Source organism: Cygnus olor, chromosome 4 (genome assembly GCF_009769625.2).
Source record: "Cygnus olor isolate bCygOlo1 chromosome 4, bCygOlo1.pri.v2, whole genome shotgun sequence".
Taxonomy (NCBI): domain Eukaryota; kingdom Metazoa; phylum Chordata; class Aves; order Anseriformes; family Anatidae; genus Cygnus; species Cygnus olor.
The window spans coordinates 76,306,883-76,327,961 of NC_049172.1; the positions used below are offsets into that span (position 1 = coordinate 76,306,883).

At 48.7% G+C, this 21,079-nt stretch overlaps 1 protein-coding gene across 12 annotated transcripts in view; it reads left to right on the forward strand.

The window, feature by feature from the left end:
- Positions 1 to 21,079, forward strand: part of EXOC6B (exocyst complex component 6B) — a 293,346-nt gene that overhangs the window by 141,831 nt on the left and 130,436 nt on the right. For all 12 annotated transcript variants that reach the window (XM_040555327.1, XM_040555328.1, XM_040555319.1 and 9 more), the window contains one exon: positions 767 to 835. In XM_040555327.1, coding sequence (XP_040411261.1) covers positions 767 to 835 — 69 coding nt within the window. The remainder of the gene's footprint in view (positions 1 to 766; positions 836 to 21,079) is intronic.

Here is a 21,079-nt window from a genome sequence, read left to right on the forward strand (position 1 = left end):
AATAAACATGTTTCCCAGGCCTGTCCATTGGTCCCTTTCATCTTTCTCCCCTTTTTTCCACCGCATGTCAACAGAACACTCCTCTCCTCTCTGGATTTTGGGGGAGAAGGAGGTTTGCTTTAGCTTTATGCCGTGGCCAACAAGCTTAATGTTCTGTTGGCTTGAACAGCTCCAAAGGACACAAGCTTCTTGTATGCAAATTTTTCCTCTGATCTTCGTCTCCCCCTCCCTCCCTCCATCCCACCCTTCAAAAATTCACTTCCTTGTCCCTCTGCAAGACTCGCTGTTGCTGTTGAAAGGCGGTGGAGTCTGTGTGGCTTATTCTTTTAAAAAAGAAAAGAAAAAAAAAAGAAAAAAAATGTGTTTTTAAAGAAATCAAACTAGAAATGTAGAAAATAAGATTTATTTACTTTTTTGTCATGTTGCATAGGTACCAGAATAGCTTGTGCCAGGATGCCTGAACTTGTATTTAAGCCTATGGTCCAAATGAAATCTCTGCTGAGCTGACTAACGGTGCAGTGCGATTTCATGGGGAAGTGGAATCAGAGCAAGAGTGAAGTGAATATTTTCTACTGCGAGAAACTTTAAAAAATGTACAGTTATGTAGACAGACAGCAATAATGACTAGTTGTTACATCCCTGAATCTCGGTGTCTCTGTCAGCCGTGCACACGTTAGAGGTGCGCGTGGCTCTCCGTGATACATCGGACTTGCACGTTGCTGCGCGTGCTCTGCGTGTTTCACACTGACCTCCCGCTGTCTTTCAGGTGCCTGGGGCCCAGGATCTGGTGGACTTCTCGCCTGTGTACCGATGCCTGCACATCTACTCCGTCCTGGTAAGTGAATCCATGCTGCTTGTGAGCCTGGGGCTGACACTTCGGGTAAAACATGAAGTTGGAGAGCTGCTCCTCGTGTCTCTGCTGCCTGGAAGGAAGTGGTTGTGAACTGTGCTTGAATGTGCACCTAGCTAGGAAGTGCCTTACCTGACGTGGAAAGGAGGCCAGTGCCTGCAGAGCTGGATTGATTTGGGTAAAAACCACACAGTTAGTTCATACAGGCCACAGAAATATGAAGGGATGTTTGCTGCAGCTATTGCAGGCCTTGGGTTTCTAATAGGCCAAATGTGCATTTCTTGGTCACATAGTTTTCCTGGAAGAGTTCTCCTTTGACCACAGAAACTTCGTTGTTCAGTGCAAATGGAGGAGTTGGGGAGAGAAAATGATTTTAAATATATAGCTTGTTGCACTTAAGAGAAGTTTGCCACCCTTGAAACATTGCTGGAGAGGGCCAGATGTGCTGCTGTGGTACGCAATGTACAGTTTCACAGTGTCACTTCCAGTTTCCCAATAGCTAGGCTCTTTCTCCTTTGCATGCACGGGAAAATATGGTTAAACTGAAGGTGTTCTGTTTGTGTTTGGTTGCTGGCCATGCAGTGCCGTGCTAGAAAGTGCTAGCTCTGAGCATTGCCACGGTCTCGAGAATTTGTCAGGAGAGCTCCCAGCGCTGCGGACACGGATTCTCCCAGGAATTACGAATACATTTTCACATTTCTGTTTATTTGCTTAAAACAAGGGCAGACCAGATGACCTTTTGTAGCTTGCACTTCAACTTTTAATTTCTAAGATGCCTTCCGCAGCATACGAGTCCTGCAGCCTGCAAGTCTACCGACCAAGGGAACCTGTGCTCTCCGCGTCTGTTCCCCAACGCGGGCAATGACGTCTGCTGCAGAGAGCGAGCTTTCAGAGCGCTCCGCTCCTGCGGTTGAGCAATCTGAAGCCCAGGCAGGACATGAAAGGAGTACTCTGTTAGCCGCTTTCCTCCCTTTCCACAGTGGAGCCAGGCTTGAGAGAGAATTGTTTTTTAAGGCACTTCTAAAGCCAGGCTCTCCAGCAATACATACAAATGAATTTGCAAAAGGAAAAGAATTGTCATAAAAAACATTTATATAAAATCTTTTTGTGCCCTCATCTGTTAATAATTATGTAATTTGGCTACGTTGCCATGATCTTTTGGTGGAATGAAAAAGTTAACCTCCCCAAAATGTGTTACTCTGTTTATCTTGGACAAAACCTCCTGCTCAGAAATGGCGTTGGAAGCCTGGTTCAGGGAGTGTGCTAATTGAAGATTACAACTGGGCTGAAATGCTTTGTGGATTTCAAAGTGTCACTTTATTTGGAGAAACTTCAGTGAAGAATACGTATAATGAAAACAGGCTCACAAATCCTATTTGTGTAGCTTACATACAGTTCTTTACTGCCAGGTTATATGGCTGCCTATTTATGCAGAAAGCTATTATGGGAGGGATGAGGAGTTCTCACTGATGGGTATAGCAGTTGTTCTGTGCCTTGGAAATTGTCTTTTTTCTGCAGTTTTGTGGGCTCAGGACTTGGAGGGGCACTGGGTTTTCTTGTCCTGTTGCTTTACATTTCTGCCTTGGATAGTAATTGGCTGTGCGGTCCTCCCAAGTATGTTAGGGACGAGCTGCTTCCAGCAACCAGGCTTCGTGGCCAGTGCTCTGCGGCAGATCTGGGTTTGATCGTCTTCTGCTGGAGCTGGGAGCGATGCACTGCACCTGGGCATGGCCAGGCTCAGCCTGGTGCAAGGGTTTCATGCCGGGGGGTCCCCGTCCTCTGTCCTGTGCTGAGATCATTCGATCCTTCTGCTCCTACTCTCTCTCCTTTTTCAGTCAAACGCCACGTTAATTAGGAAAAAAAGAAAAGGCAGAGCTCTGAAGGTGTATTGGTAAGACAGGAGCAAGAGAAGAAGGTAACTAACCCTAGGAAAGGCTCCTGAAAAGAACACTGCCCTCTTTCTGACCCGTGATTGAATCCCGCGCTGGCTTTCTAGGCCCAACTGGAGTTGAACAATGTCAAAGATCCAGCAAACGTCGAGGGAAACGGCCACATCAGTGTCAGACGGAAGGATCATAATGTAATAGTTACCAAAAAATCCTAATATTTGTCATTTACAATAGCGTTATCTAAATGCTTGGCCTGCAGTTAAAAAGGCCCACGTTGAATAAACATTGAGATATTTATTATTTTTAGTGAAATCGACCTTCCAGTCACCTCGGTTTTATGGCTGTGCTGCTTATAAATTCCCAAAGGATTATTTGAAAAATCCTACTCATATCTGCCAGCCTTATCAGCAGGGCAGAAGTTCACATATTGTAACACGAGGTCAGCCTTCGGTCATGGTCTTATAGACGGGGCCAGGCACCTGTAAATCCTTCCTTCAGCAACCAAGGCGAAGTACAATATCAAACAGGCAAGGAGACTTTTCCAGGAAGCGCTGAACTTTCTCAGGAAGGGCAGAGGAGGGGGAAAGAAAGTGAACAAGGGTCAGGCGGTGGTTAATTGAGAGCCGGGCCTTGGCGCGGCCGCGGCAGCGGGAGGACAGGCCCCGATGGGATGCTTTATGGGACTATTCATCGGCGATTCCTTTTCGTGTGGGAAATGGCCCGGCTGGCGGTGTCTTGAGGAACAAATGGGCGTAGGTGACGCTTTGAATCTCTGCGGTTATGGAACAAAACATCACAAACATCACAAGTGTGTATGTTTGTGCGTCGGACTTGCGGTCGCACATCTCGATAAGCAAACAAGGCCACCGTGGGTAATAGCTGCAAGTTCCCCTTTGTCTTCGTGACTGCGGTGTAAGCCAGTTGGGTTTATGTCCCCTAACGACAGGTCCTTACCCCATCGGTGGTTTCTGCATGCGACAAACATGCTTTGAATTGCATGAAAAAAGGCTTTTCAGGTGACCGGTAAGGTTTCAAGTTGGTATGAATCGGTAAACATTAAACAACCTTGGCATTTCAGTGGGCATCCTGGTGATACTAGAAAAATGTATCCTGCCCCTTTCCCAGGAGGGAAAAAAGCTGGAGTCAAGGCCACAGTGATTGTCCAGAAGCCAGGAGCATCGTGTGAAAGAGTAAGAGGGGGAGGCAGCACCTGGGTGCCTGTCCTGGGCTCCGTGGTCACTTGGCCAAAGTTGGGGTCTGGTTTTAGGGTGTCCTAAACGCCGAAACCCGCGTAGTTTCTGTTCAACAGCAGCGTGCTATTTAAGGACATGCATCTCGAGTGTGGTTAGGCTGCTGGGCTGTTGGTATCAGGTACACCTTTTCTTTGAGTTAATAGAGAAGTTTGTTGAGAATGGTAATATTATTATATAAAGAAGAAACGAGAATATTTCAGTGGAGTGATTTTCCCATTGACATTTTTATCTTTTATGTTGTCTTTGACCAAAGTCTATGTAATGCTCAAGTTGCTTTGATCGATCTCCAAAATAAATTAGGAAAGGTGAGGTTTGGGCCAGATGGTTTATCTGCTGGAGCATCTGAACAGCTGTTGGGAGCCTTGTATTTCAAGGCCAAGACATGGAATTGCTTTGCTTTACATAACATAAAATGAAAAGCAGTTTTTGTTTCATGTTTCCCATAAGCTGCAGCAAGTCAGAAAGCGAACAGTGAACGAAGAGCAGAAAGGAATTAAAAACAAACAAACAAACAAATAAAAAAAAGGCAAAAAAAGGTAGAATGGTTTGCACACAGGGCGCTCCCAAGCAGTGGTTTCTGAAGCAGATGACAGTGATTTAAGTCCCTTAAGCTCCTGCTTCAGCCAGCGCTGTTAGTGCTCAGCGTTTGTCTTAGCTAGGTGGTGTGTGTGTTGTGTTTTTTTTTTTTAAAGCTTTATGCTAATTGGTTACCAATTACTTTGAGGTTCTTAACATGTTCATGAAGACACTGGTATTGACACTCCCAGCTCTTTGATCCGAGCTACAAAGGGGTCATTTTAGGGTAAAGAACAAGTGTCCAAGAAAAGCCCCACCACCAACAGCAAAAAAAGAGCAGATTCTGATGTAAATACCGACTTGAAAATGTAGCTGCCTCCTAGCTGATGAAGTATTTCTGGACAATTCCAGAGCTGGATAATTTAGATAAATAGCAGTTGACAGGTATTTACTATAAATTTGTCATATCTTGCCACTGACGTTTTTATCAGCTATATTGCTTCTACCCAAAGCCTCCCTGACCCTGCAGCTGCTTTGATGCACAAAAATACATTAGGAGAGGTAAGAAAAATGTGAAACAAGTGAAAAACAAACCAAACCTCTATTAAAAATAATCAATGTATAAAGTCTGTGAGCTTCCCGCATTAAAATACATACGTTGTGCTTAGGCTGCGTGCACTCGGTAAGTTTTGGCTTGCCTGTTTTTGTGATGAATGTGATGGTTTTTTTAGATCTCGGTATTTCTCTTAGCTCTGCAGAGCCGGCACGGCCTTGGGAGCAGAAGCCAGGGCTTGCTTTTGCTTGTCGCTAAACCTGGCCGCTGCATTTTGACAGAAGAATCTGTGCCGGGGTTGGTAAGCCCCGAGGAGCCTTGTGTTTCGAGGGGACTTGTTCGGCTGACCCGGGGAAACACCGCGCCATATGGCGGCGCCGAGCAGCGCGCACCTGAAGGGGGAGATGCCACAAACGCGGCGTATCGTTGCTCTCCTTCCAGCCCCACGCTTACATCGCGTCTTTTATTCCTCTTAGAAGCGTGCTAGCCGTTGTGCCGCGCACGTTAGTCCTCCCCTTGCTGACTTTGTGGTCTCATAAATCCGGGGCTGGTTGCTCCTCTGCTTGCCCCGATCAGAGCGGTTGCGGTCGGGGCTCCGAAGCCCACCCTGGCTGGGGGGCTGTGGCGTGCGCACCGAGATGTTTGCTCTTTGTTAACCGTGCAGAACAATTGAGGTTGTTCCTTCAAGGGGGGAGAAAGTCTCTTAGAGGAACCACAACTTAAATAATAAGAACTACCCAACCCTCTCTTGCACATGAATGCAGCTCTTTTTTCTCTTTGTAAGGCGAGTTGTTGCTTTTATTTGATACTGAAATACGAACTGTACCATGGAAAGTCTGTGGCTTACTTCTATTTTTGAGATCAGGGTTGTAAAGTTTTTCCTTCTGTGTCCTTGGGAACTTAAACAGTTTAAACTTTTCTTTTTTGGGTGGGTGGGGGGGGTGGGAGTGGAAAAAATTTCCTTCTCGAAATCTCTGGTAACTCCTTGTTCATCTCAGACACTTTGCAGATTGTCCCATCGCTCTGTCCTGGCATATCTCACTGTCTGCTGACTTGGCTGACCCACTGGTGCCTGGTGGAGTTAGATAGCTATAAACACAGCACTGAGATCATAGGGAAAGGCTGAGGGTGAGACACTTTGTGCACCGCATTGATAAGGACACAGGAAAAGCCATTAGAGTGAACTGGTGTCAGTGACCTGTGATAACCATTCTGTACTACGTGCTAATGGACCCCGGGTAGTGTGTCTGTCTGTAGTGGCAATAGATTTAACTTTTGTAATTGTCATATTGCTCTTTTAACCCTGTGACCTTATTACCCATGAGAAAACCACTTGGCTTCGATCAAAGAAGCAGCAAAGAAATCAGTGTTCATTCTAAGCTGCCTAGATATGATCACAGGCAGTCTTGATTCTTAAAATATTCAGCTAGGAAAACAGACATGTTAGGGGGAGGAAAAAAAAAAAAGATCCGTTTACTACAATAGCCCGGATGCAGACTTCTTGTCACCTGAGGTTACAGCAGCCGTGCTTTCCCAGGGCTTTGCAGAGCTCTGCTCGGTCGCTCGTGGCTCTGTTTGGTGAAAACGTTCCGGTATTTTACGTTTCAAACTGATTTCATTCTGATTCACCCGATCCCATTCCAGCCTAAGCAGCCTCGGAGAGGTTGACCCTGTTAGTCCTGACCATGGGAAATAAATGATCTGCTCGGTATTTTGTTGAATTGTGTAGGGATGGGTGGGAGCTCGGGGTCTCTGCTCCAACCTCCTGCTCAGAGTGGGCAGCTTGGAGGTCAGGCCAGGCTGCTCAGGGATTTATCTCGAAAACCTGCAAGGACCAAGACTGCCAAATCTCTCCAGGGAACTTACTCAAGTCCACGACCTCCCTGTAGGCAGTAGGGCGGCCGTTGGGTCCCCCCGAAGCAGTCTCTCCTCCAGACTGAACAAGCCCCAGTGCCTCCCCCTGTGGGGCAAGTGCTCCGGCCCCAACCGTCTTGGTGGCCTTCACTGAACTCGCTCCAGTTTATCCGTGTCTTTCCTGAATTTGGGAGGCCCAAACCTGGATGCAGTATGTAGATAGGCTCTTACCAAGTGCTGCGTAGAGGGGGATAATCATTTTCCTCAATCTCCTGGCCGGGCTCCTGTTAATACAGCCCGGGAGGCTGTTGGCTGCCTCTGCCGCCAGGGCAGATGGCTGGCCCGCGTTCAGCTCCGTCTGCCAAGGCTCTTGGTCCTCATCCACAGCTCTGCTCCCCGGGCAGCCCGTCCCTCATCTGTGCTGCTGCGAGAGCTTCTGCCTTCCCAGGTGTGGGATGTGGCATTGGTCTTCAGGTATTTTCACCAGGCTCCTGTCAGCCCCTAGCCTGTCGAGACCGCTTCGGATGGTGGCCATGCTCTTGGTTGCATTGACTTCTGCCCCCCAGTTTGGTGTTACTTGCAAGTGGTTGTGGATGTGCTCCATTGCCTCCTCCAAGTCACTGATAAATATGCTGCCCTGCCGTGGTTCTCTGCTTGTTACCAGCTCCCACATAAGGCACATCTCTAATCACGACCCTCTGAACCTGGCCACCCAGCCAATTGCTCATCGAGACCGACACATCCTAAACTATCGAGAATATTGCGGAGGACCATGTCAAAAGCCCCACTAAAGTCAAAGGACATGATACCCATGGCTTTCCCCTCGTCCATAAATACTGTCATGCTCTTGCAGCAGTCAGTCATTGTCAGCATAGCTCCTTTTGGTGAAACCCGTGTTGTAGCCCCCAGCCACCTTCTCCTTCGTATCCCTGGAAGTGGGGTCCAGGAGGACTTGTCTCATTCTTCTCCCAAGGACTGAAGGAGAGCTGAGTGTGCTGTGGTTCCTCAGATCATCGTTTCAGCCTTCCTTGCAACATTTACCTTTTCCCAATTGCCAGGGGCAGGCTATTTTTTTAATGTTGTTCTAACATATGTGCCTTTGATTCTAAGAAGCTCTGAGATCAGGACTAATTTTGTTGTGAGGCGCTCATCTTAGCGGTGCAGAATTCAGGCCAGCTGGAGGATCCTAAAGTCCAACACTGCTATTTGTATTGTGTAAGTGAGGGAAGGCTCTCGCTGAAGATTTGCTCCATTTCCTGGTGTTGGGGCTCAGCAGGGTCCCAGGAGTGTTTGGAACATGCCCCAGCTACCTCGGAGAGCTTCGTGGTGGTGTCCAGAAGTGGCGGTATCTCAAAAATAACAAGTGATAGAGATGGAAGGGCACTAATTTGCAAAGAATTTCCCTAAGAGCATAGAGTTTTTTAAGGTAAAACTCAATTTAACAGAAAGGCAAATCTCTATCAAGCATTTCCATTAAATCTCTTCTCTTCCAGTCTTGTAATAGCCTCGTAATTTAGACTGGGAGAGCCTCCTGGAGGCCTTTGGTCCCACACTCCGCTCAGGGCTAAGCCACGTCCTGCTGAGCTTTGGGGACCTCCAGGGACGGAGACTCCCCAGCCTTTCCGGGTCCCTGTTCTGGTGTCTGACCACCCTGACTGTGGTTTTCCCCTGTTATTAAAATGAATTTTAATTTTTCTGCATTTTGCCTGTTGCCTTTCCGTTTGCTGTGCCTTTCCAAGAGGAATCTGGCTGCGTGTACCCCGACGCCCTGCATTAGATGCTCCCTCACCCTTCTCCTTTCTAAACTTCACAAACCCAATTTGTTCGACCTTTCCTCCCGTGTGGTGTGCTCCAGCTCCCGGAATTATCCTGGTGGCCACTGCTGGCCTTGCCTCAATGTGTTGTCTGCCGGTAGCCCTCCAGCTGCTCTTTCACAACACACTTTTAACCTTTTCTTTCGTTGCGGCTGGACACCTTTCCAACGGGCTGATACTGGCAGTAAATACTTGGGACTTATTTTTGCTTCCGAAGGGAAGAAAATGCACACACACCCACCAAACAAAGGAAAAATAATGGTGTTTTGTGTCCTAACAGTGCCAGTTCATAGTGACATGTGAAAGATGTTGCGACATAGCACCAGGCCCAAATTTGACCCTGGTGAATCAGCTGCTGTTTCCCTCCAGTGTTGGAGCAATGTTGGGAAAATGTCCTGTCCCCAGTATTTTAGACTGGTAGAAGAGGCATTAGGAAGGTCCTGCATGAGGACTGTTGAGCTGCTCACGTTAGGGGAGCTGTGTGTTTTCTACATAAATGAGCCCCAGGGGAATTATCATATGTTGACCAGAAACTTCACATATATACTTTTTTAAGAAGGCCGTGTGTTTGTGAGGGAAGGGGGCTGTAAAATAGTAAGCCACCATGTTTTATGTGTCTCACAAAGTGGCTGGGTGCACAGCTGCGGGTTGCTGTTTTCCTGCTGTGTATGTTGTTTCTCATCTTAAAGGCCTATATGCAGCGTCTCTGGGAAATGATTGCCATCCTGTTTTCAATAAAACCCTTCTTTTATGAAGGGTCTCGAGTTGGCTGGACATTAATTCTCAATCTGTTTACAAATATTTGCGCAGGAAAGGGTGAGCAATGCTCAGGACGGGCTTGTGACGCATATACCCGCTGTTTCAGTCCTTTGTTCAGGAAAATGTGGAAACAAGGCCGGGCCCGTACAATGAACAAACGCTGCCGTCGCATTCCAGGAGCCGCTCGCTGCAGGGCGGCCGTGGCCGAGCCGCGGGGAGATGAGAAGCACGCACCCGGCAGTCCCAATGCAGAAGGTGCTTCAGCCCCGAGATCAACAGGCGGCTTTGGCCGAACAGCGATGGGAAAGCTCCGATTCGGGGGCTGATAATCGCTGTGCACAAAGGCAGGGATGTGTGCAGCCTGTGGGAAGGTGAGCGCTGCCCTCAGAGAGGTTCGACTTGGCTCTGCGCTACCTGAATCCCTCAGAAGGAGAGGTTTGGCTGCTGAGAAAGGTGGCTCAGCTCTTTTATCGTCTGAAGCCGGTACCTGGAGCTCTGGGTGACTTAGGATCTTCTAGACTCTCCGCTTTGAGACCGAGTCAGAGACACTGAGCAACCTACAAGAGCCATTAGGAGAGCAGGGATTTGTATGTAGCCTTTAAATCTTCTTCTCTGGCTTCCACCCTCCCGCTTGTCTGAAGCCTCTTGCCCCAGCCGTGGTTGTCGCACGGCGTTGAAAAACTTTGGGATCCTTCAGGGTGAAAACTGCTAGGAGTAATGCAGCCTGAAAAGCTGGGCCTGTTCCCTTTAGTAATTGTTTCAAATATTAACTGAAGGATACGCGCAGAACTAAACACCAAGCTTTTTATTGCAGCAATAACTTAGGTATGCCACAGAGCGTGTTTCCTACAGCTGCTGGACAGGAAGGCTCATCCCCTTTCTATGTGTAGACCCCACAACTAAACGGGTGCACACAACTTTCATCCCCTCTCTGCATGTAGACCCCACAACTAAACGGGTGCATGGGAAAACGGGGGCTTTCCAACTTAACTGTTTTCTGCACACCTGTAATTATGGCACACGTGTGGGTTTAGGTGGGCAGAGACAGGAGCTGGTCAAAACGGAGGTCGTGCCGGTTGGCTGCTGGTTGGGAGCACGGCATCCCCTGTGCCTGTCCGAATTCGGTTCATGCAGATCGTTGCCTTAAAAAATTACAGCTAGTCATCAGATGGGGAGACCTGCAAGCAGCTGCTGGGACGCGACGTCCTTCCCATCACAGATGTACGAAATAGGGAACCTGCTCCCCCTTGATGGCACTTGGCACTTGGCTGTCTCTTGTTTGTGTTTGTCTGTCCTCTCTGACCATTCCCCAGGCCTGTGCTGGAAGAACAAATATGCAGATTTAATTTTCCAACCCCAACGTTTTGTGGAAGACTCCTAGCAATGAGCAGCGTCCTTCCACCTGAGTACAACGTGCACGACGGGGGCGGTTTTGCTCGTTCCTGAGGTTGTGCCTGGGTTGAGGGAGGGGAGAAAGAGGAGCTTTCTGACTGCAGAACCCTTTGGGCTTTGAACCTCAGTCATCCAGCAGGACAGCACTGTCTCCTCATGGAAATATCCCCATTTGGTGACTTTTCTTCCCTGCGAGTCTCTGCAATCAGTGCAGACTCCTGTCTGTCAGTGATGATTAGCTCCCTGGTAGGAGGCACGTAGCTTAAAACAAACTGGTGAGCAGGCAAGAAAAGAATGGCTGAGGTTTGTTGCAGATTGCAAGCTTCTCGTTAGGTTTTGCCTCCTCTTCCTCTGCCTTCCCCTTCCCTTGGCTCCTTTGCCTCCCTCTGGACCTGTACTTCGTTTTTTTCTAAAGGGCTCGTTCTGTGCTGTTCTCGATTGATTTATTTATTTTTTAATTGATGGGAGCACTGACAAGAGTTGATTAGTTGTGGGGATGCATCCTTCCTTGCAAAGCTTGTGACCAATTTCCTTCCTTCCTCGAGACCAGGGTGAGCTTTCTTCTATTTGCCTCCCAGAGGTTTTGTGTGCGGTGGCCTTGCATGGAAGACTCTGTGGGCTTGTCCTGAATGTGTTTTGTTGGTTTTTTTTCCTGGCAGCTCATTCATTATAAAGTTTTAATGAATTTTAAGTACATCATGAAAGAAGAGCATGTGGTTAGGAATGCTCTCTGCTCCTTTTTGCACTGGAAGCGTTGGGCCGTGCTTTTCTTTGCAGAGAGGCTGGATGGAAAGCAAGCATCTGAAAAAAGGCACGTCCCCCTGCGCTTAACCTTGCAGGTCACCTGGAACAGGAGGAGATCGCCAAAAATGCAACCTGAAAATGTTTAGCTGCTGCTGTTTATAATGAGGAAATATCTGCCTACATCATCGCTTTGTAACTTTTGAGAAGTATGACTTAAAAAGGGGGGGAGGGGGAGAGGGAGCTGCGACGCCGCATTTTCCAGAATGAAAAACACAGGCTACTTGTTCAGTCAATTCAGTTTAGGTCAAATGTAGTTATGAAAAACAGATGATTGCTGGTGATCAAGCTGTACTTTGACAAATATCCCATTGTTTGAGCGTGCAGTGATTTCTTCAGAGCATTACCCGGTGCGGGGCCGGGCGATCGCCTTCCTCCAGCTCGGAGCCTGTCGGTTTGCGGAGGGCTGGGTGCTGCCGACCAAAGGTGTTGGCTTCTTGGGAGGAGGGATGGCATGAAAGAAACACTCAGTGCAAAATGGATGTAGTTTCCACTGCAGGTATTAAAATACGAGCTCACTGGGGGCCTTCAGAAATACTTGAAATGATTCTTTCTGTGTCTGCCTTGCATCCTGCACTGCAAAATAAAGATTGATTTGGTGGGTGCCAGTATTTGTCTGGGAGAAGCTCCTTAATGTTAGCTGGAGACTCTTAGCCCTGTGTAGCTTTGTTATGTATTCTTTTATGGTTTCCCCTACAAAACACTCGCCTATCATTCAGGTTTCACAGGCAGGGCTAGCTGAAGCAGAGGATGTATGTGTCCCTGAGCATGTCTGACCCGGTGAAAGGCCGAGCTCTGCTCTGAGGCCGGCTGGGTCTTGAGCTCTTCTGCTTCCTCGCTGAGCGATGGTGCTGTGTGGCTGCCGAGTGGCTCTGGAAAGGGGGCTCTAATTAATGAAAAAGGTCAAAATTACTTATTTTGGGCATTTCAGAATTTCTAAGGTTGAGAGGCAGTGGGGACAGATGTATACTACAAGACTGCTTTTGTAGAAGAGGTGAAATGAATTCCCGTGGGAATGTTTAGCAATTTGTAGGATCTTTGTACGATCTCGTAGGAAGTTGTAGGATCTTTTCTGAAGTCAATATCCATCTGCTTGGGAATCTGACAGCTTTTGGGATGTGAGGGGCTAATCCTGGATAACTAAGCCGGACAACTCAGGAGACAAACTTGTCTTTCTGTGCTTCATGGCAAGTTGCAGCATCAAAGCCATTCAGTCGTACCAGACAAATAGAAGCTCATCGTCTGTGCCTCGAGGTTACGAGGTCCATGCTGTTACGACCCAGCATGGACCAGTTTGTGTCCGTGGGCATACTGGGGAGGAGATCCGTGGTGGATCAGAGCAGGTGGATCAGGTGGGTGTGCTCAGGAGGGGCATGCAGATGACTGGAAAGTCTAAAAGCAGGAATCAGACTGACAGAAAAGCCATTTTGTGCTAAGAGAAGGTCTCTTGTGTATCGGTCCTTGGAAGGCTTACAGGAAATATTCCATTAGACGCTGGGAGGGCCAAAGGTCTCTATCTGTGTATGGTCCTGGGCATTGGCATAGCTTTTAGAAACGTACACTGTTACGTGATGTATTTTGTCATCCGAAAACACAATCAAAGCTATTAAAAATATGGAGAAATGGTTTTTGTTTGGCTGCTTATCAGTGTCACCAGTCTGGGTACGAACGTGCGTTGGATCCTCTGTTGTGCTGCTACCACTCAGAGATAAACTTTAGACTATTAATCACTGGAGAAGATTAGGCTCTCCAACAAATCTTAATTTGTGCATGTTACTTTCTGCTCCTTTTGAGCAGTATTAACTCCAAGGAACTGTGAAGGCTCGAGCTGTCATCCCAGAAAAGTTTAATGTCCTTCTCGCCTTTTACAGCTCAGTGCGCTCTGCGCTTCACTTCATTTGTCAGGCGCAGCAACTCCAAATTTGGAGTCCTCCTTTTTTCCTAGCTATTAAAAAGTACAATTTTTAAGATCAGGAAAGGCCCCCAGGGGAAATATTTTAAAATATTGGAGTCTTTCTGTGCGTTCTTTCTGGATTTTTTCTGTTTTTATTCTTAATATTGAGAATTGATTTGGTAAATACAGAAACACAGTTCTGGAAGTTTGGCCGTGTGTTCAGTGCTTAGACATGCAAAGCAACTCTTTAGCTAGGATGACGTGATGTTAAATAGCATGTTGGACCGGGGCAACAGTCTTCTGTTTGGTGTGGTTTAAGGGAAAGCTGCGGTACCCAGTCCTGGCGAAGCAGGATAACAAAACAAATGACACTTGTGTAGCAGAAGCTGAAAGCCTTGCGCTGCCAAGCTCTCGTTAAATGAACCCGGCAGCTCTAAACTGATGACTGAGCAGTAGCAAATACGCTATGTTTTTCTACTGTTACTAAATGGAAAAGAAAACACGTTTCTGGTTGACATTTCAACCTATTAAAATGTGATTGAAGTGGGATTTGCATCTTGGATGGCTTGGAAGATTTACTATGGCCGCTTGTCTGTCACATTGGGAGAACTCGCTTCACCCTGAAAATCCCTGAATTTCACAAAAATCCCTGCCCTGGGCTGGGTGCAGCTTCTTACCTGCCAGCAGCTTCCCTCGAGGCTCAGCTGCAGTCGCCTGCACCGGGCAGGAGCGGGGACGCGGCGGTGAGCACCCAGCTGAGCGTGGGGCAGAGCAGAACACGGCTGTGTAGGGTTTGTGGAGTCAGCTGGTAGGGATTCGTCTAGGATTCATCTGAAATCAATTAAAGGACACTGGATCCGGATGGACTCTGGTCAGCAAGGTCCTCCCATTTCTGATGCGGGACGTTGATGGAGCCTTGGAAGAGAGGCAGGGCTTCTGCTCCTGGTCCTCTCCCCTGGCTGTTGCCTCCGACTTCTCTGCTTTCCGAGCAAGCAACGAACATACCTGTGAAAACCACCCTTTCTCCTTAGCTTTGCAGAGGTTAAATTCCTCGCAGGGGAACAAACTTCAAGGAGAGGATTGCTGCCCCTTCTCCCCTTGCAGAGCTACCTGGGGTGCTGTGGGAACGTGAAACGAGTCGTGAGGGCAATCCCCAACGCGAGCGGGTCTGAAGCCAGGCACGCTGCTTGGGTTTTTGTTTAAAAATCACTTGGAGGAGAGCAACCATCTGTTTTGTGTGTAGGGAGGTTCGTTCTCCCTTTCTTCTTCAGTGCACTTAGTCTGAGCGTGTAACCTCAGTCCTTCCAATCCTTCCCCCCAGATTTTGATGAGCAGCAGAGTACCTGGGGTACGATGTTAAACCTTTTGTCAGCGGCCGGACCCGGGCTTGCGTTTGGGGAGAGATGGGGGGTTTTTGGTGGTGGAATTCCTTCCAGAATTGCACTTTGCAGCCCGGCAGACCCCTGCAAAGGCTCCGCTGCCTGCGGAAATAAACTTTATTGGGGGGAGAGAAAGATCCACCGCGCAGATAGAGCCGTGCTGGTGCCTTTGTCCTGCGGTTTCAGGGGAAGGTTTGCTGCGTGCTCGGCCCCGTCTGCCTTTGAAGATAAGAGCACCCGAGGCTCGGCGACCCCTGCTCAGCCACGGGGGCTCTGGTCGCCTGCAAAGCCACCACGGAGATGTCCCCCCCTCAGGGGGCCGTCTGCGGGCTTTTGGTGGCTTCTGGCCACTCCGGGCTGCCCGTCAGGGCGAGTCACTTCTTCTACCGCTGTCAGGCAAGTGGGATTTTTTTGGAAGAGAAAATATGAAAGTGTAAGCGCTGTTTTCATTTAGTTTTTAAAGGCTTGGTGTGTTCTGATCCGTAACCTCTGTTTTCTGTGAAGCTCTGACACAAGGTCCCACGGACACTGCAAGTTTACGTGGGCACCGCCAGCTGTTGGGCAAACTGATGGAAAAAAATCCATCAAGGGCTATTAAATAAAAGCAACACCGCTCCTGGCTCGGGCCGTCCCCGTGCTGGAAGTCACTGGAAGCTGAGAGCCAGTGCTGGAAAAGCCGGGCTGTGCTCGCCCAGGAGTCTGGATCAGGTTTTTCCCCTGGTGCTAGGGGCAGGGTGCTTGGCCGGGGCTGTGCTGGGCTCTGCCACCACGCAGCACTTGCACGCGTGGATTTTGGAAACTGGGAAGTTCCTGCTGGCTAAATTCAGGTTTTTTGTAGTTGCCTCTGACACCCTGCCTCTGCGCGAGCCCTGTGCAGGCAGGACACGGCTCTGGGCAGTGCTCGGGCACTGCTGCGGAACCGCAGGCAGGAGCTCTGGGCTCTGGTGATGCCAAAGCTTGGGGAGACATCAACATATCTGGGCTTTTATTTTATTTTATTTTATTTTATTTTATTTTATTTTATTTTAATGAGCATATTCTAGCTGCTACACAGAACTGAGGCTACTGCTCTTTTAAACCCAGGAGTTTCTGAATTTTCCCAGTTATACCAGTGTAGGTAAACATGAGTGAGGTGAAAGAACTTTTGAAAAAATATTTCTTTTCTAGACTGAGCAATTAAAGTGCACTTTATTCTCATATTGATACCTTTATTTTTTTTTTTTCTGCAGTTAGAGGGGTTAGAAATACCTACTTCTTTATTTTCAATGAAAGCTTTGGTAGCTGTGCAGCACTCTTGATTCCAGCTTCTGAGCTTTGAGGCAAAATATTCGAGACCTGGGTTAAAATTTTGGGAGCAGGGCTAGCAGCAGGAACAGCTCGCCTATGATGAGAGTTACCTGCCCCTTCCACCACGCTGAGGGTGCAGCTGTACAGTTTTGGTGTCTCTGTGCTTTTCTTGTTTTTTCTTTTCAGAATTTAAAGCAAGTTTTTAATTCTCTGATTTCCCACCATGTTGTCAGTGGTCATTTTCTGTAGCTTTGGCGATGGTTTCCCTATCCTAGGAAAATGGGAACCCATGATCATGATCAAAGCTGAGATTTAGATGGAACTTTGGATTTCTCCTTCTGGCCCCTACCTCATGTAGGTCTCTCAGGGAGCTGGGGGAAGTGTTGGGTTTTGCTCTACCATGTGGCACCAGCAGTTGGGAGCATTGGCTGGGGAGCTGGTGGGCTCTGGGATCCGGTTCTTTTCCACCTCCGTTTCTCAATTCCCTGTTCTTTACCTGGGAAGACAGCGTTTTGCTCCCCTCTATATCACGCAGGCCATAAAACTTCACACTTAGCACCACATCGAATGTTCCTCCTGTTGGGAAACATCTCTTGGAGGCCGAAGGGGAGGTGAATTGGCTTCTCCTCGGTGCCCCAGGAGCACTCGGCCCCAGGTTTCCCTTCCCTTGGACTCTCCCAAGCGCGTCCCCGCGAGCGGCCTCGGCCCGGGAGCTCCTCCGGGGCTGCCCCTTTGGCCAGCGCAGCCGGCTGCCTGTGCTCCCGGGTCAGAGGTTGGGAAAAGCAGTAGTCAATTAAAGCTTTATTAGACGTAGCTAGCAGCGCTCTGAAAGGAGCCCGCCAAGCTCCGGCCGCTAATAAAGGCTCTTTGTTAAGGTATTTAATAAATTAACACTCGGCAGCGGCGGCGGGGAGGGCGATTACAAAAGCCAGGCTCGTTAATCAGCCTGTTTACCCTCTTCAAACGCGTGGCCCGGCCGGGGCGGCTCCGTAATCTTCAGCCACCAGATTTTTTGGGAGCCGCGCGAGCCCGGGGACGGAAGCGCCTCAGCGGGTCACGCCTGGGCCACGGCGCGGGGCACGCGCCAAGACAAACAGGGCCGAGCGGGGCCTCTGCTGCGGGCCACGGGGTGATACCGGGGTTGTGCCATCGCGGGGATCCCCCGGGCACCGCTGCGCCTCGTCCCTGCCCCCTCGTCCCCTTAATCTTATTTATTTATGTATTTTTAGCCAACCCTCCTGCCCAGCCGTTTCCAGGCTTGAACATTAGAGGGCATCTCCTGCTCACGCTTCTTTATTTATTTTTTTATTATTTTATTTTATTTTGTTTTGTTTTAGCGCAGCTTAATCTATAGGGCTGTCTTTAAAAAGCAAATAGAGCGTTTGACCTGCTGTGCAAATTAGCCATATGGCGAAGTGTAATATCCCGCTGACCCTCATTACCGTGCTGTATGAAAAGCTCTCCCCTTTTCACATGCAAGCATATTAAAGTGGCCTTTTCAGCATTTTCTTCCATATAAAACTGTCTTCACTCCCCTGGCCAAGCAGTTAAAAGGGAACTCCAGCTGCAGCCAGAAGGGCGAAATTAAAGGCTTTACCTTCCTCTAAATGGAAAATAGATATTGCTTCCTAGCGGCAGGGCTGGGGAACAATGCGTGCCCCCAGCTCAGGCAGGGAGGCAGGGGGGTAATGGCCTTGTTTCCTTGAGAGAGGAAAGGGAGTGCTAGAGCTCCTGTGGCTCCTTCTGGGTTGGCTTTCTGCTTCTGCAGCTCTCGCTGGTTCTCAGAGTTTCTTTCACCTGCCTGGCTCAGGACTGTGGCATGAGGAGCACTTTGCTCCTTCGGTGTGGCCTGCAGCCATGCTCCTTGGCCTTCCTTCGCTGTGTTACGTCTCAATTTTTAAGGACTTGAATTAAAGTCCAGGAAGTCAGTATGTTCCTATCGGCGTGGAAAGCCACAAAACATCAAATTTGCTTTGTGCTAATTCACGTGACACACTGAAGCCTGGGCTTTACCCCTTTACAGAAGAAATGGGTTATGTTCCTCCATCCTGGGCACCGGCTGGAGGCCGGGCTGGGTAGGGCCGAGGCCAAATCCTGCCGGCGCTGGGCCGGTCAGAAGGAAACGCCTCCGTGTGCGTGCCCATGGCCCTTTTGCTCGTCAGAAGAGGCTCACAGCATAGCGAGATGCTGGCCAGCAAACGGGTCCGGCCGGGAGACATCAGGACGAGGGAACGGCGGCCGGGCCGTGGACGACGGCCGCTGGGCCTCGCAGGGAGAGGCTCGCCTCCAATGCGGCGCTCGCCGTGCTGCCGCGCTCTCTTCCCCCCACGCGATTTTCTGGTTAGCTTTATCGTTTTGTTTTCAGCATCCAGGCGGTGTTTACAGTAAACAGGCGGTTCCATCGGGCTGAGCAAGGGCCTCCTTTTTGATCCTGATTCAGCAAGGCGCTCTTTGGAGCACCTGCGTGCGTACCGGGGTGTCTCTGTAGAGTTCCTTGGGAGTGTTTATGTTTTTAAAGTTAAGCATCTGCTTAGCAGTCGGACTTCTTTGTGTTTCATTAGTGGCTACTACTGTTCTCTTGTTTTGAGAGATCCTCGTGGCTTGTTAAATGTATTTTTCCAAGCTCATCTTTTTTTGTGTCTTATTTCTAACTAGCCTACAAACTTCTGCTGGGTTCTTTAAGTGCCAGCTGATTGTTTTCCCTTAAAACAAACTGCCTATTTTAGGTAATTTGGAGGCACAAGGTGGTTACTTTGCAGGATTTTAGAACTTAGATGCTGCTTTTGACAAAGTATGTCACCTCCAAAGGGCCGCCGTGGGTTGTTGACCCATCGGGACAGGGATTGTATGTGTGGGTCTGACCCTGTGTGTGCCCACGAAACTCTCGGGTACAAGAGGGGAGCAGCAGTGAGATCCGGGTTTGATCGAGTGTCTCTTCAGCAATGATCCGATGCCAGGCGTTGTTTGGCACTTCTACACAAATTAAAATGAAACACTAGCTACAGGGGCCGTTTCAGCCAGGTGAGGGGTGACAAATCACAGCACCCTTGCTCAGTGACACGGAGGGGAAGGAATATACTGTTACTTGCTGAAATGAGACTGGGGTTGGCTAAATCATGAACATAATCCTCAAAATGGGAGTTCCAGCCCCAGTTCTGGCCCTTCCTCCTCACAGGACGTGACACGTTGGAAATGGCTGGTGACCAGGACATTTGGAGACTAGGCTGGGAAATAAGCCATGGGTAAAAATACCTGGAGGCTTCAAAATCTCCGTGTAGTCCAAAATCTTCAAAATCTCTCTAGTCCAATCTCCTGCTTGGAGCAAGTCACGTGTGAGTTCTGACCAGGGTTCTCAGGACCTTAGCCAGTCTGGTCTTGAGAATCTCCAGGGATGGGGACTGCAAAACCTCTCTGGGAAACATTTTCCACTGCCTGACTGTTCTTGTTGTAAAAAAGGTTTTTGTTAAAACCAGTCAGAATGTCTCTCTTTCATTTCTACCCGTTGGGTCTCCTACTGTGCACCACCATGAACAGCCAGCCTGGCTCCATCTTCTCAGTGACCTCCTTGTAGATACTGGAAGGCTGCTGTGAGATCCCCAGATGCTTTTGGCTGCCTTTGCTGCAGGGATACGCTGCTGGTTTAGCTTGCTGTCTCCCAAAACTTACAGACCTTGCCCACAGCAGTGCTCCTAAAGCAGGTGTCCTTGGTCTGTGTTGCTGCAAGAGGTTCCAGGCGTCTTCCTCTCCCAGGTGTGTGACTCGGCATTGCCTTGTTGAATTTCATCACGTTCTTGTTGGCTTGTTCCTCCAGGCTGTTGGCAGTATCCCTGCCCTCGAGAGTACTGACTTTATCCCAAGTCTGGTTTCATCTAGAAAGCAGTTGAGGCCATGTCCATGGCCTCCTGCAGGTCATTCAAGACATTCAGCAAGGCAGGTCCCAGAACGCCCATCGTGGTTCTCCCCTTGTTACAGGCCTCCATGTAGAGCATTAACCATGTTAACCACAATCCATTAACCACAACCTTCAGACCCCCACCATCCAACCAGGTATTTACCCACTGAGCTGATCCATCATTCAAAATGATGTCTTAACTTGGGTATGGTGTTTTGGATTTTGGGAGCTCCACGTTTAATTCTCCTTGTGATCAAGGAGCAGAGGCTGTGAAGGCAGACTTTCATAGATCATAGAACGTTGATGTGCTTCTCAGGAAACCTTTGTGCAAGCCCTTGAGGTGCCTGGATAGGAGTAGAGCTGCTGATCTGTGGCAGATCTCACTGTGCTTTTGTGAGATGCTGTGGAAGTCTCTATTAAAGGCAGGAGAATTCCCAAATCATGTCACTGAGAATTTTTGTGGACCCAAGTCAAAGGAGGATGAACAGCCAGTGAAGGGCAGAGATAAATTCAAAAGAAGTCCAGGTCACGCAGTAGCAAGTACTAATTCGTTACTAAATCTAGGTGGACCGTGGGTTTAAGATTCTCTTCAAAAAGAAAGACAACCTAAGTCATCGCTGGCCTGTGTGCTTAAACCAGAGCTACAGTGCTGAGAATGGCGTGGTTCACATTCCTCAGTGGATTTGAAGGCTGTCCTTAGTGAACGGGGAGCTGTTCCTGCTCGTTTTGCATATGTGGTTACCTGGTGTCCACGCGCTGAACTAATCACAACTTGAGTTTGTCAAGGCAGGAATCTACTTGGCATATAGATCTGGTCTGTCATCACACATCACCTTGCTTACTTGGTAATGACATTTTTGGCGAATGGGCTAATGATGTTGCCAGGGTGCAGCCGGTGATGTCCCCATGGGAGGGATGGGTTATTGACGGCACGTATTGCCCAGTT